The sequence below is a fragment of the Drosophila pseudoobscura genome, chromosome 4 (assembly GCF_009870125.1).
Source record: "Drosophila pseudoobscura strain MV-25-SWS-2005 chromosome 4, UCI_Dpse_MV25, whole genome shotgun sequence".
Taxonomy (NCBI): domain Eukaryota; kingdom Metazoa; phylum Arthropoda; class Insecta; order Diptera; family Drosophilidae; genus Drosophila; species Drosophila pseudoobscura.
This window is the reverse complement of record NC_046681.1, coordinates 6,926,584-6,939,061: the sequence shown is the minus strand read 5'-3', so window position 1 is coordinate 6,939,061 and position 12,478 is coordinate 6,926,584. Positions and strand designations below refer to the sequence as shown.

Below are 12,478 nucleotides of genomic sequence, written 5' to 3'. Positions count from 1 at the left end.
TTGCGGGTGCAACGTTTGTGTCAAAACATGTGCTGCCATGCCCTCGGCTGTGGTTGAAATGCGATCCCGAGCCGAGCCGATCCGATCCCGTTTTGCATAGTTAATGAGCTGTCTCGAAAATGCACTGCCACCGATTGGGCGCGAGTGGTGTGGCAGGAACAGGAAAAGCGCATGCTGCAGTGGAAAGTGAAAACGCGAATTGCTGTTACATATAGCCGGCCCCCAGCCTCCCAGCCTCTCCTCTCCATTGTGTGCTAAATAGTCGAAGTCTTCCTGCACATCGCGCGGCATTCAACACACATTACTCATACGCACAGTTAGCAGTTGGCTTGTCATGTGGCAAGTGGCAAGTGGCATGTGGCATGTCTGGCATTAATCAGTCATTGCATCGGCCTGCCGCAACGGGAGCCTCAATTGGCTAATTGGCTAATTAAATGGAAATATTCGTAACGGGGTTGGGGCATAAAAGTGAAATGTGCCCAAAGCGCCTCTTGGATGGGGCAAGTGGCAAGTGGCTGACAGTTGACTTGTCCTCTGATTTGTGGTTTCCTTTCTTCCTCCCTTCAAACCCGAACCGAAGCACGAACTGGAGGTGTGGCGAGCCCTGCAAGTAGGTGGCAATAGTCGCGGTGTAGCATGTCCCTAGTTGCATTGCATTGCATGTCTTGTTCTATCCGTTCTATGTACCATCTCTGAGCAACACACTTTCCCCATTTGCAGGCACGCTTCTGGGTGCAGGTGATCGACGAGCTGCGCCGCGGCGTCCGCCTGAAGAAGAGCAACTTCGAGCGCACACCCATCGAATACGAGCTGACGCCCTACGAGATACTCATGGGGGATATCCGAGCCAAGTAAGAGTTCCCACACAAAGCCCAAGGCACCAGACACATCCAATCAACAACGCAATTTCTCTTTACAGAAAGTATCAGTTGCGCAAGGTGATGGTCAATGGAGATATACCGCCGCGCGTCAAGAAAGATGCCCATGCCATGATCTTGGAGTTCATTAGGTCACGGCCGCCATTGAAGAAGGTGTGTAGTGCCCCCAATCCAACCACAACCACAACCATTTCCAGTCCCAAGTGAACCCCCCTCTGGGCTTTCTGGCGGGTTTATATTTTTACTTCACTTTCTTTATGGAGGAAGCATCGCTGCATATATTTTGTGGCTTCCAATAAAATTTAACAGTTCCATTTTCAAAGCAAAACTAATTTTCGTTGCCATATTTTTTCTTTTCTTGTTCTATTTCCCTTCCCCACCTTCATCGTCCACCAGGCCTCCGAACGGCAACTGGGCCCGCCCCGGATGTGCACGCCCACGCCCAGGGAACAGCTCATGGAGTCCATACGGCAGGGCAAGGAGCTGAAGCAGATCACCCCGCCAGAGGCACCCCCTCTGAGGCAGAGAAGTAAGTCCAACGAAATAGAATTAGTTCAGTAAAACAAGGGTATATCCTACTGCATGTAAAGTATAGAACTTTAGGGAAAGTTCTCCTTGGCGGACAGAGGATGGAAGTGAGAGTACCATAATTAGATGGGTCTAGGAACAAAGAAAACCCTTTAGCTATTCACTTTTCTAACCCAAATACTATTCAAGTGTGGCAGAAGACACGTTGGTGGATTGGTTGCATCCCACTTCCTATATAAAGTGACCTTCATGGTGGTTTCCTCCCGTATATATCCCCTGTGATCTCCACATACACTCCCATATTGTATGTACAAGTCCTGACGTCAACGATAGTCATAAACTGACGACAAAGGGCATCAGCAAATCGCCTGTCAATAGATTTCCCGGCACCAGCGGACTCGGTGTCGAAAGAAATACCTGGGCCTTTCCACAGTGACTGCCAAAAATAGATGCCGCCTCTAATCTTTGGTGGGTGTCTGTCTCCATCTGCCGCATCCATCCTCTCGGTGTGTTGTCATCGGCGATTTCCAATTTTAAACGCCAGCCGCCCATAAATTGTTGTCATACTCCGCGTACGCGTGTGCTTACACAGGCAGATGTCGCCTCTCGAAGACACCGAGTGGAAAAGAGACAGAGAGAGAGAGGGGGAGAGAGAGAGGAAAACTTGTTAGTCGCACAACTTTTCACTGCACTTGTCGTCCGGGGAGCCCCATTGTCCGTCGGTCCCTCTGTCCTCCCAATCTGTCTTTTTCTTTCTGTTTCTCCATGAGAGTCTGCCGGCCGCAGTGCAGTGCAGCGCGCATGCCAACATAGATCAAAAACGGCCACTTTTTCCAATCCCCAGTCCCCAAACCCCAAACCCAATCCCCAATCCCAATCCAAAATCCACAATCCGCTCTGCTGAAGGAAGCGTGCAAAACTGTGACACACAAAGATAGCGACAACAACGACAACGACCAAGCCAGGCACGACAACGACAACCTCACCTTAGACAGTGTATGTTTGTCCGTTGGTCTGTCTGTTTGCCGCTGTTTGTTGCTTTTCTTTTGCGGCTGGGAATCTTGTTTGCCTCCGATATGCAGCTGCTGACCGAAAAATATGTTTTGCCTGTCGAAAAACATACTCCATTGGTCAGCATATACGTATAGTTTGCCCATTACTGAATGGACTAGATAAGTTCGAGATTTGTACGAGTTGAATCAAGTTCATCCAGATGAAAATCCGAAATTTGGTTAGGAGTAGATCAGAGTAGGTCATCCTTTAAGCAACCATTTCACACACTTTCGGGCATTACCCATCGATTGAACAATTTTCGTACAGGCTTATCCGATAATCATAGGGGCAATATTATTGGGAAACCATAAATCCATCACTTAAGATATTCGGCGAAAAGATCTTCGAGCTTATTCAACAGTCGTTCTCAAGGGGAATTCCTTATACGGAAAATTCGTAGTATAGAACTTTTGTTGTGTAGAATATAGCATGGCAGTGTTCTGGAAATAATTTCGTTATATAGAAAGCTTCGTTGTGTGGAGGATCGTAATAGATAAGTTCGACTTTAGTAGGTTCCGTTCTATCACCCATATACATATTTCCAATTGCACGTTTTCATTCATACCATAATCCAGATTGTAAATAAGTAAACATTTTCGCCTAAGCCTGGAAAAGACCACGAACTTTTCGGGAAAACTGTACCAGATCACGTAGATAAACCACTGACATACATATGTACATACATGTATGTAGTATGTAGTTTATGAATGCTTCATTTCAACATGTCGAATGTAATTTTACACGATTTCATCGTGATCTATGCGATCCCTTTACTCAAACACAGCCAGAAGGAAGCGTTTCCGACCCAATCGAGTACATACATATGTTTTTCATCAGCATCAACAGCTGAGTGATGTTTCTCTGCCCATCGCGACTGTTGCCTTTTTGTTTAAACAATAACAATATACTACATGATTTGTACATGCTTGCTACATATACAACTACGGGATAGTGACATCGACAAGAGAGCTACAAAATGTGCACGACTTTTAGGCTGACTAGTGTTCACAGATCGTCCAGATCTAGTTGGGCCGTAGCTATTTTTTGGGAAATATCAACAGCTTTTTGGGCGAGTATCTGTAGGTTTCTGTAGCGAGGGTACCTCGAACATTCCTATTAGTGCTAATGAATACCTGCCTAACATGTTGAATACGAATACTAGTCATTTCAAAGGACAGATGCCAAATGTCATCATGCCGCTTCCATTTTTAGGCGACCCTGAACTCCCATCTTTATTGACGATTGAGAACTTTTTCAAATTTGGCTGCAACTTTGATTTCAAAACCCCAGAGACCGACCCCCCCTGCTTATTCATAAGATGCGCTGTCCTTGCCATCGCGTTCTGCCTCTACGTCATCACCCGAACCACCTACCCAAGGAGTGACGTAAAAGTCCCCCCACCAAACAAAACAACACAATGAAAGGCCAAAACAAAAGTGCGCTCTCCTCTCACTCTCTCTCTGTCTCAAGCTCTCATTAAACCGACTCTCCGCCGCGCTCAGAGAAGTCTCTGCGCAGGCGCGCTGCGAATAACTAGTTCCCTACCTTATATGGTTATACCATGCGTTCGGTAGAATATCTATAAGTTAACACTCAAAATTTATTGGATATATTCATAATTTTGTATTGGAAGAGGAGTCCAGAGTTCATATGGGTGCTATCGGTGTACTATACCTAGCAAACACTCGACATCCAGTGTAAAGCGAGTGCAAACCATTTAGGCCACCGAAGAGCGACACAGGCGCACCTTTTATGGATATACCACTCTCTCGCTGGCTTGTAACGGGTTTGGGGTTCGGGGGTTCCGTGTTTTGAGTCTTGGCGGTTGCGCCCCATTCGTTCGGTGTTGTTTCTGCTGGTTGGAGGAGTGGACGTGGACTCCATTGATTATGTTGAGAGCGGTGGGAGCGTGGCGCGGATGGGCAAAAGAAACAAAAAAACTGGATGATTAATAGAACCAAAAGCGGCCTAGTGGAAAGTTATAGTGGAAAACCGGCCGTCAGTCAATCCGTCAGTCTGTCAGTCAGGCAGCAAGCCTGGCAGTGGGGGGAGGGACACAGCCGGACACAACCCTCGGAGCAGCAGAGCAGGCAGCCCTGTGGGGTTGGTTCCGTTACCATTTGTTGTACTCCCCGGATCGATAGCCCGAATGCAACCGTGTGGCACACAAAGAGCGAAAAGTGAAAAGGCAACAAGAGTGAGCCGAAGTGCGATTCGAGAAGTGCCGCGGAAGTGGAGCACCAGGCACCAAGCACCAGGCACCAGGCACCAAGCACCTAGCACTTAGCACCATCCAGGACTCGGCCAGTCGGACATGTGGAGGCTGTAATCCGTGACCGATTCGAGAAGCGCTCAAATGGACTCCAAGCCCGGGATGCCCAGTGCCAAGCGCTCTACTGCCGCGTCGGTGTTCAAGAGCCACCACGTGGTGCGCGACGTGGATGTGGTGGACGTGGGCAGCGATGCTTCCCTCTACTGCGGCTCCGACGGGGACAGCAATCTCTGCCAGTCGGAGTCCCAGCCGCAGCCGCAGCCCCAGCCAACGCCTCGCGCCGCGCCGCGTGCAACAGCCTCGTCAGCAGGAGTCCCCAATCCTCCGACACCCAAGCCACGGCAGGCCGTCAAGTCATCAAAAGGTAACCCGAAAACGGCTCCATGCCCCAATATTGCTTTGGGCCACGAAATTGCTCTGCTCTGCTCTGCTTTGACCTGGTTTCAATTTCAGCCTCGTCTATACTATTGTGTGTGTGTGTGTGTGTGGGGGGCCCCCAAGGCATGCCCCAAGGCATTGTATGTGTTTAAGGAGTAAATCCGAACCGCCTGCAGTGGCTTTGGTAATTGTAGTCATGATACGACTTCGTCTTTGACTCCGACTCCCAGCTCCCGTCATTAAAGCCATTAAGCAATCCGCAGAGCAAACTGCATTCTGTGTGGAGAAGTGCGGATACCCTTCATCATTGGGCACTGCAAAAGAGTATCTCCAGTCTGAAACCTGGTTCTGGTGTGGTCGCGGGTCAAAGGTCCCGGCGTCCAGTCCAGTCGCTGGTGGGCTCTCAGCCCCCTGCTCAGTCACGTACCGGCTGTTATGGGGCCTACGGGTCGTAAAGTATATTCGACAAGTTGAAAAGTGAAGCGACCCCTTCCGCTCCAGAAGTTCCCAGGCATTGCACAAGCCTCAAGCCAGCCGCTCTGCGGAGTGATTTCATAAGTAGAACCATTAAGTGCGCTGGCTCTTAACGGTTTTCGTGTGTGGAATGGCCGGTAAAAAGTGCGAGGCGGCGTCGTGTTGACAACTTCCAACTTCAGTGGAAGGCCTCCTCTAATTGCGCAATGAGTGGACAGAAAGGGCACAGAGCGGAGCCGGTTTCCGAGTGAGCGGCGGGGAATCTGCTACCCGGAGAAGAGATGCCATCACTCCATGATATTCATTAGATAATCCCATCGCATGCAGACCCATTTTCCCATGGCTGTGGCCACATTCACTTTCGCTTGCGACCAGAGGACTCATTGTTTCAACGATCTTCCATTTGCAGTGCTTCCAAGTGCAAACTCCACTCTGTCACGTTCCAGGCAGCGGCTCATTAAAGTGGATTTCTCACAGCTTCAGGTGAGTGTCTCCCCAGCTGATCCTTTGGTAATCTTTGTGCTAATCGAGCTCTACCTCATGCGGTCGATAGGACGACGAGCTCTTCTTCGATGACTCCAGCATGAGCAGCTCCCACTCCACAGCGGCCACACACCAGCACCACCAGCAGCACCAGCCTCACCATGCCCATCTAGCCGAGCTGCACCGCTGCTCGCAACCCAAGATGCCGCCGTATCCGTTTGGGGGCTACATGGTGCCCAGCCAAGCGCGGCAAGAGTGCCAGGCGACGGCGACGCAGCTGCGGCCCAGACGCACAAGTGAGTATCCAGTTCTGTTGGTTGTGCAATCGACCTGTAATCTACTATAATCTGTACAATATACTATATATACGGGCACTTGGGACACCTAACACTACTGGCGCACAAAGTACAGAGGCAACTCGCATTGAAATTCGATTAGTTTTGGGACAGACTTGAAAGTAGAACAGATTTCTGATTGTCCGATTGACACCGCAACGACTGAATCTTCCATGTCTGAAAGATTCACTTCTAAGATATGATATGACATCCAAAAACTATGGAAGGACTGCCTTTAATGAAATCAAAGCTTTTTTACTTTACTTTACTGTCTTCCGCTTTTATTTTTAATGTTTAATGGGTTATATTTTTTCCTCTTTACTTCTGTGCCTTACCCCAAAAGCCATGGCGTAGCCATTGCCAAAGTCTGTATCTGGTGTATCTGGTGTATATTATCTGGTATTACTAGTTTTAGCTATAAAATGGTTTAAGTTTTTATAATTTTAATTTATTTTATTTTTATTTCTTACATTCTTCCTTTCCCTCCACTCCACTCCACAACAAACCTAACTTTGCAAAGGTATTTGATCGTTTTACTGTCAACACAACAACAAACAACACACACACACACAACGCTAACTACTTTCGATTAATTATTATTTGTATGGTTTTGTGCGAAGCAACAGGGCCCCTTCCCCTGCCCCGCCCCGGCCCGGCCCGGCAAAGCAAGTGTGTTGTACGAGTATTATAATTAATAACCCCCTGCCCCCAAACCCCTAAATGCACTAAGAACAAATCCAGAAAGTAGCTAGCAAAAGGATGAAGGAAATATCCTTTGAAATGGCGGGTCTTTGGTGTGGGCTGATTCGATTCGATGGCTAACACAATGGAGTTGGTTCGGCTTAAGGAGGAGCACTCCGGCACACACACAAATCACGAGCGCACAAATATACTAAGGAAAATCTCGAAATATTTTGTTAAATTTATTAAAGTCAAGACATACCAGAAACTTTATAAATAAAAGAGAATCTATTGAAAGCTGCTCCCCAGTATTATTATTATTTCCTGCACTCGAGTAGATCTATCTCTTGCAATAATCATTGTTTTTGGTTGCTGTGCCCTGTGCCCTCGTGATACGAGTATTTGTATGGGAAATAATGTAATTTCAATTCTGAATTCAAAACGCCTCACACACACGCTTTAAAAACTTGAACAAAATTAACGCTGCCGCAATAACTCCTGGCGCTGCAGTGGACGCAAGTGCACCCAGGCAGACTCTGCCCCAGCCACAGGCACAGGCACGGCCACCCCCGCCTGCAGAGCCATCCTTTACGGAGGACGAGTACCACAGGTTCTTCGACAATGCCCTGGAATGTAAATATTTAAAGAACCTACTAAGATCTCACACGCTTGCTTTCCATTCGATGCTTCACGGAGCCAATCATATCGCTCATTCAGCCTCGCCTCTTATATCACATACTCGTACATACATAAATGCATGCATGCACCCAATGCCACGCCACCCACCGCCAGCATAACCCCAACCACAACCACAACCCCCTCCTTGGCCTCTGCCTCTGCAGCTGACACATTTAACATTTCAAAAGCTTTCTTCTGCCTCCCCCACACTTCTGTACTGCATTCACAGTGTTGACCCCCGGCTAACGATTACGCACTTTCTGTACTCCCCAGCCTACGACCTGGCCACTCAATGCGAGTCGAGACGCGCATCTCTGCGCCGCCACACTATCGTGGGCTGCCAGAGCAACCTGGAGGAGACGCACTCGATGCCACCCACGCGCCCCGAGTCGCGTCAATCGGATGACGCAGGCAGCCAGTCGCAGTCAGGAGCCAGCAGCGAGGCCCCAGGCATCAGGAAGAGCCCCCTGATGGAGGGTGAGCACTCGCAGACGACGGACGGGCCGCCCAGGCTGGACGAGGCTCATTCAACATCCTCGCTTGGCCCATGGAACAAGTCCTTCATGGACAAACAGACCTGGATGGAACGGGGGGACGATCGCCTGTCCGTAACGCTGGCGGAGATCGTTCACATACGTTCTGTCATGACCAAAGCCGAGCTGGAGGGCCTGCCCATGGATGTGCGCGTCAAGGAGGATGTTGAAAAGCGTCGCGTCTGCTTCCTGTGCCTGCGCACACGCTTCTCCTTCTTCGGGCCATGGGGTATCCAGTGCAAGCTCTGCCAGCGCACTGTCTGCGCCAAGTGCTATACCAAGGTGAGTGGAATCTAGACCACTAACTGACTCATTTCATTGTCTAATCACTTTCTTATTGTACTTTCGCAGATGCGCATTCCCTCGGAGCACTTCAGGAACGTTCCCCTTGTGCTGATCTCACCATCGCTGCTGTCCAGTCCGGCCAGCTCGAGCACCCCCTCACCCTCTCACCACGCCCACCAGGCGCACTCCTCGTCGACAGGGAACATAATGGATGACCAGTTCCCCAAGTCACTGATTGAGCGTCTCCTGCGCTCCGAGTCAGATAGAAAGGTACGCGTGCTCACGCGAGCTAGCTTTTCGTCGCCATATTACTGACCTCCTCGCTCTCCCTTTGCAGACACGCAGCACTGTGGGCAGTGCACCATCCTCACCCAAGCACCAAAGATCAAACATGAGCACTCCTGGCATCAGCGTGGGGCCAGGAGCCGGCGCTTCCACCTCCGCCGCCCCTGGCCATGCCGTGGAGGCGCTGCACGACCAGGCTGCCATGTCCGCCTCCTACTCGTCAGCCATGCGACCCTCGGGGGTGATGCAGCACCATCAGAAGCACCACTACAACAACGCCATGTCGCGGAGCATGGAAGGACCCCGGAGTCTGCCCGTGCACAGCCCAGCATATCGACCGCTGTCCAACAGCAGCACCCTCGAGAGAAAGTAAGTGGTGCAGCAGCCCCGCCAGAAACTGTAACCAATTCTGCAATCTTCCTTTTCTAGATCGCGATTCTCGCGGGGCTTCGCCTTGTTCTCCTCGGGCAGCCATTTGGCCCAGACCCAGGATCAAAAGGAGAACTTGCGCGGCGAGCAGGTGCCCGTCTGCAACGACTGCCAAGGCCTCGTCAACGAGATCACCAGCTCTGTAAAGCAGAAGCGCAGCTCTGCGAGGAACCGCACCATTCAGAATCTCACTCTAGATCTAACGCCCGTCTGGAAATAGGCACAGAACGGGCCCAGACAGATTAAACCCTACAGTGCCACTATGGGACACTGTTCGAAATGGAATCCCTCAGTTCGACAACTGAGATATTAATCTTCGAGAATATCCCCGACTTGATAACTTACCCTAGAATCTATTGATCAATTTATTCGATGACAGACCACGGACTTTATTTGATAGCTGACTCTATACCAGAACTGTCTGAAATCGATGTATTTTCAATATACTCGGCATTAACTGAGCAACTGTTTAGGTGTTTTATGGGACTACTGGAACGCACTAAACATACGGAAGATACATAATCGTACATACGTGCGTATTTACGGATTGTATTATGGATTAGATGGACTGTTGTAAACGATAAAAGATAGAGCCTCCAGGAGACTCCCTCCCCTTGTAAATCGTGTTAGTTTAGTGAATAAGCAAAGGAGAGAACAAAAGAACATTCCTGGCTGAAGCTTTGTACATTTTCTGCCGGCTACAGAGAGATGATCCGCTTGAGCGCACCCCACCACATACGATACGATATGATACAATACGAGTATATACACATAACAATAGCTGACTATACATACAGTACCACATAAATACAATAAACCCTATATATTATCGCAGTACAATGCCGTTGTTTGTAAATGTTTAATTTATACGTAAATGTTGATTAAGTATATACTCATAGCTCTTATAAGTATCCAAGTACGATCCATATGTAATCCGTATCTCCAGCTTGTGCTCTCGACTTATCAAGAGATGATTCAGACAAATGATCCCATCCCCAGTTCGAAAACATTATTTTGGATATTGTTAAAAAATGAATGTTGTGAAATGTTTGTGCTTGCGCAGATCGAATTCTCGTTTCCTTGCGAAATTCTCGTTGTGTTCCCCCGTCTGATCACCTACAACGTCAATGTATACCGCGAGATAGCGCTTAATTGATAGCCTAATTTAATTTTAGTCTTTGTTGCAATGCAACCCATACTATTTAGTTAATTGATCGCATAGTTTTAGTTTCCGCCTATCATCTAAGCGACGCGACCCAAACGAAATCATGAATTATACTACCTATCGTAAACCTTTAATTTTGAAGTTCTTGTGAACATTTTTTTGGTTTTTTTTTGTTTCATCTTGCCCTCATTTATAAACGCATTTAAACTGTATTTGTAATTTACGAGAGTTAATCCTGCACTTTTAATGCTTTTAAGTTGGAATTCTTTGGCTTTGATTTATAACAAAACACCACAAAGAGAACGAAAATACACTAAAACGCAATGAAACAATTAAATAAAAACTTATTAATGCAATTCGTGATTAACTGGGAGACTTGTTTGGTCAGGACTCTCTCTTTCTTTCTTTATTTCTTTCTTTTGAGGAAAATGATTAAATCGTAGTTGTTTTAAGTAACATAAAATAAATTAGAGTTCATCTCGTAATAATGATATCAAACCAAACATACGTATACTCTTCAGAGATACTTTCTGTGTACTATCCTACGATTATTTTCGCAAACTACAGGAAAACGTACTGCGTACAATACGTACACTTAAGAGCTTACATCTAAGTCAACTAGATCTACGGAGTAACACGTATGCAAAGTCTAGCATGGGCTGGGGACAGGAGGTCCTACTCTGCCCGCGACTTCTTGCCCTGCCGGTTGTCGTTGCCGCCGTGGCGCTTGCGGCCGAAGCGCTTGTTCTTATTGTTCCGGCTGAAGTCGCGGCGCTTCTTCATGAACTCCACGGCCTTGTCCAGGAACGTCTTTTCCTCGTCCTCGGTGGCCTTGCGGAGGGTCAGTGTGACTTCCTCGTTAAACTTGAGCTGAAAGAGAAGCTGGCGTTAGCGAGACACTTTCAATAGGAATACAAGACTTTTTCCCACCTTGCCCTCCTCCACCTTGGAAATGTATTTCTCGGCCGCGTCGGCTTCGGTGAGTCGCACCGAGCCCTTGGTGTCGCCCTTGTTGAACTCAATGTAGGCGATGTCAAAGTCCTTCACCTTTTCAAAAGCCTCGCGGATCTCCTCACGGGACACCGTCTCCGGAGCCCCCTCGAAGACCACAATCGCGTTCTTGGGCAGTTCGATGGCGGGCTCGGCCTTGGCCTCCTTCTTTTTCTGTTTCTTCTCGCTCTTCAGTTGATATTCCTCCTGCTTCTCCTTGAGGTAGTCGATCTGCCACTTGCGGAGAAGCTCGCGCTCCTTGTATACCACTTTATTGTCCTTCTCCAGGAATGCCGTGGCCTGATCCTTGGTCTCGAAGGTGAGGAAAATGCTGCCCTTGAACTTGTACGACTTGGTGGGCTTGTCGTAGTGTTTGCGCATGGTGATGTTAACCACCTTCTCGTACGAGGCAAAGAAGTCGAGCAGCTCGCTTATCAGCGAATCCAGGGGGAAGCCCTTGGCGTAGGCAGTGCGCTCCTGGATCTCCTTGCGACGCTCTTCGTTGTGCTCTGGGATGGGTCGCTCGGGGTGGCGACGCAGCGACTGCTTGTCCTCGCTGATCTGGACCAGGCCCTCGTCGGACTTGTTCAGGGCGGCAATGATCTCATCGAAGTCGGTGGACAGCGTGGCCAGCCGTTTGAATGTGATCAGCACTGAGAGGGGCACCCACCCATCCTCGTTCTTGGCAATCTGCTCGCGCAAGAACTTGTCCCGATTCAGATTCGCGTCCCCGAAGTAATACTCTACTTGCCGAATAATGGCGCGTTCTTGTTTGGAGAAGTCTCCGTCGGCCGCCGAAGCCGGCTCTTCCTTGGAATCGCCGTTCTTGGCTTCGGGCTCCTCGGCTGCGACTTCCTCTGCTTTGGTCACCTCCTCCACAGGCTCCTTAACCTCGGGAACGGTAGTTTCAGCAACGTCGGCCATTATATATGTGAATATTTGTCGGACAAATAAAATCAAACGTTCGTGCGGAAAACACGTGTGTGGAGGGTGAGGAATCTTGCGTTAGCCAGCACTGCACGTCGAAAAGC

The 12,478-nt window shown here is 48.8% G+C and overlaps 2 protein-coding genes across 5 annotated transcripts in view; one reads left to right on the top strand and one right to left on the bottom strand.

Moving 5' to 3' along the window:
- spir (spire type actin nucleation factor) overlaps positions 1-10,129 on the top strand; it is a 39,414-nt gene extending 29,285 nt beyond the window's left edge. Inside the window, exons 7-16 of one of the 4 annotated variants that reach the window (XM_015181161.2) lie at positions 721-851; positions 920-1,031; positions 1,275-1,407; positions 5,993-6,066; positions 6,137-6,362; positions 7,593-7,715; positions 8,034-8,575; positions 8,645-8,848; positions 8,916-9,232; positions 9,293-10,129. In XM_015181161.2, the coding sequence (XP_015036647.2) occupies positions 721-851; positions 920-1,031; positions 1,275-1,407; positions 5,993-6,066; positions 6,137-6,362; positions 7,593-7,715; positions 8,034-8,575; positions 8,645-8,848; positions 8,916-9,232; positions 9,293-9,512 (2,082 nt within the window). In that variant the 3' untranslated portion in view covers positions 9,513-10,129. Of the gene's footprint in view, positions 1-720; positions 852-919; positions 1,032-1,274; positions 1,408-4,297; positions 5,096-5,992; positions 6,067-6,136; positions 6,363-6,921; positions 7,380-7,592; positions 7,716-8,033; positions 8,576-8,644; positions 8,849-8,915; positions 9,233-9,292 lie in introns of those variants that run through there. The other 3 variants (XM_001355994.4, XM_015181160.2, XM_015181159.2) reach the window with 3 other exon arrangements.
- A 704-nt stretch (positions 10,130-10,833) lies between these two features.
- On the bottom strand, positions 10,834-12,475 carry La (La autoantigen-like). The gene is made up of 2 exons (XM_001355995.4): positions 11,388-12,475; positions 10,834-11,327 (listed from the first exon to the last, which is right to left on the bottom strand). Exons 1-2 carry the CDS (start codon positions 12,369-12,371, stop codon positions 11,133-11,135), a joined length of 1,179 nt encoding a protein of 392 aa, XP_001356031.1. The 5' UTR covers positions 12,372-12,475; the 3' UTR covers positions 10,834-11,132.
- Positions 12,476-12,478: the final 3 nt, after the last annotated feature.

What these genes read in the sequence shown, in the direction of transcription:
- La (XM_001355995.4), bottom strand. Translation starts at nt 12,371, where the DNA reads ATGGCCGACGTTGCTGAAACTACCGTTCCCGAGGTTAAGGAGCCTGTG. An exon ending in CCAAGGTGGAGGAGGGCAAG is followed by an intron (nt 11,328 to 11,387) that starts GTGGGAAAAAGT and finishes CTTCTCTTTCAG; the next exon opens with CTCAAGTTTAACGAGGAAGT.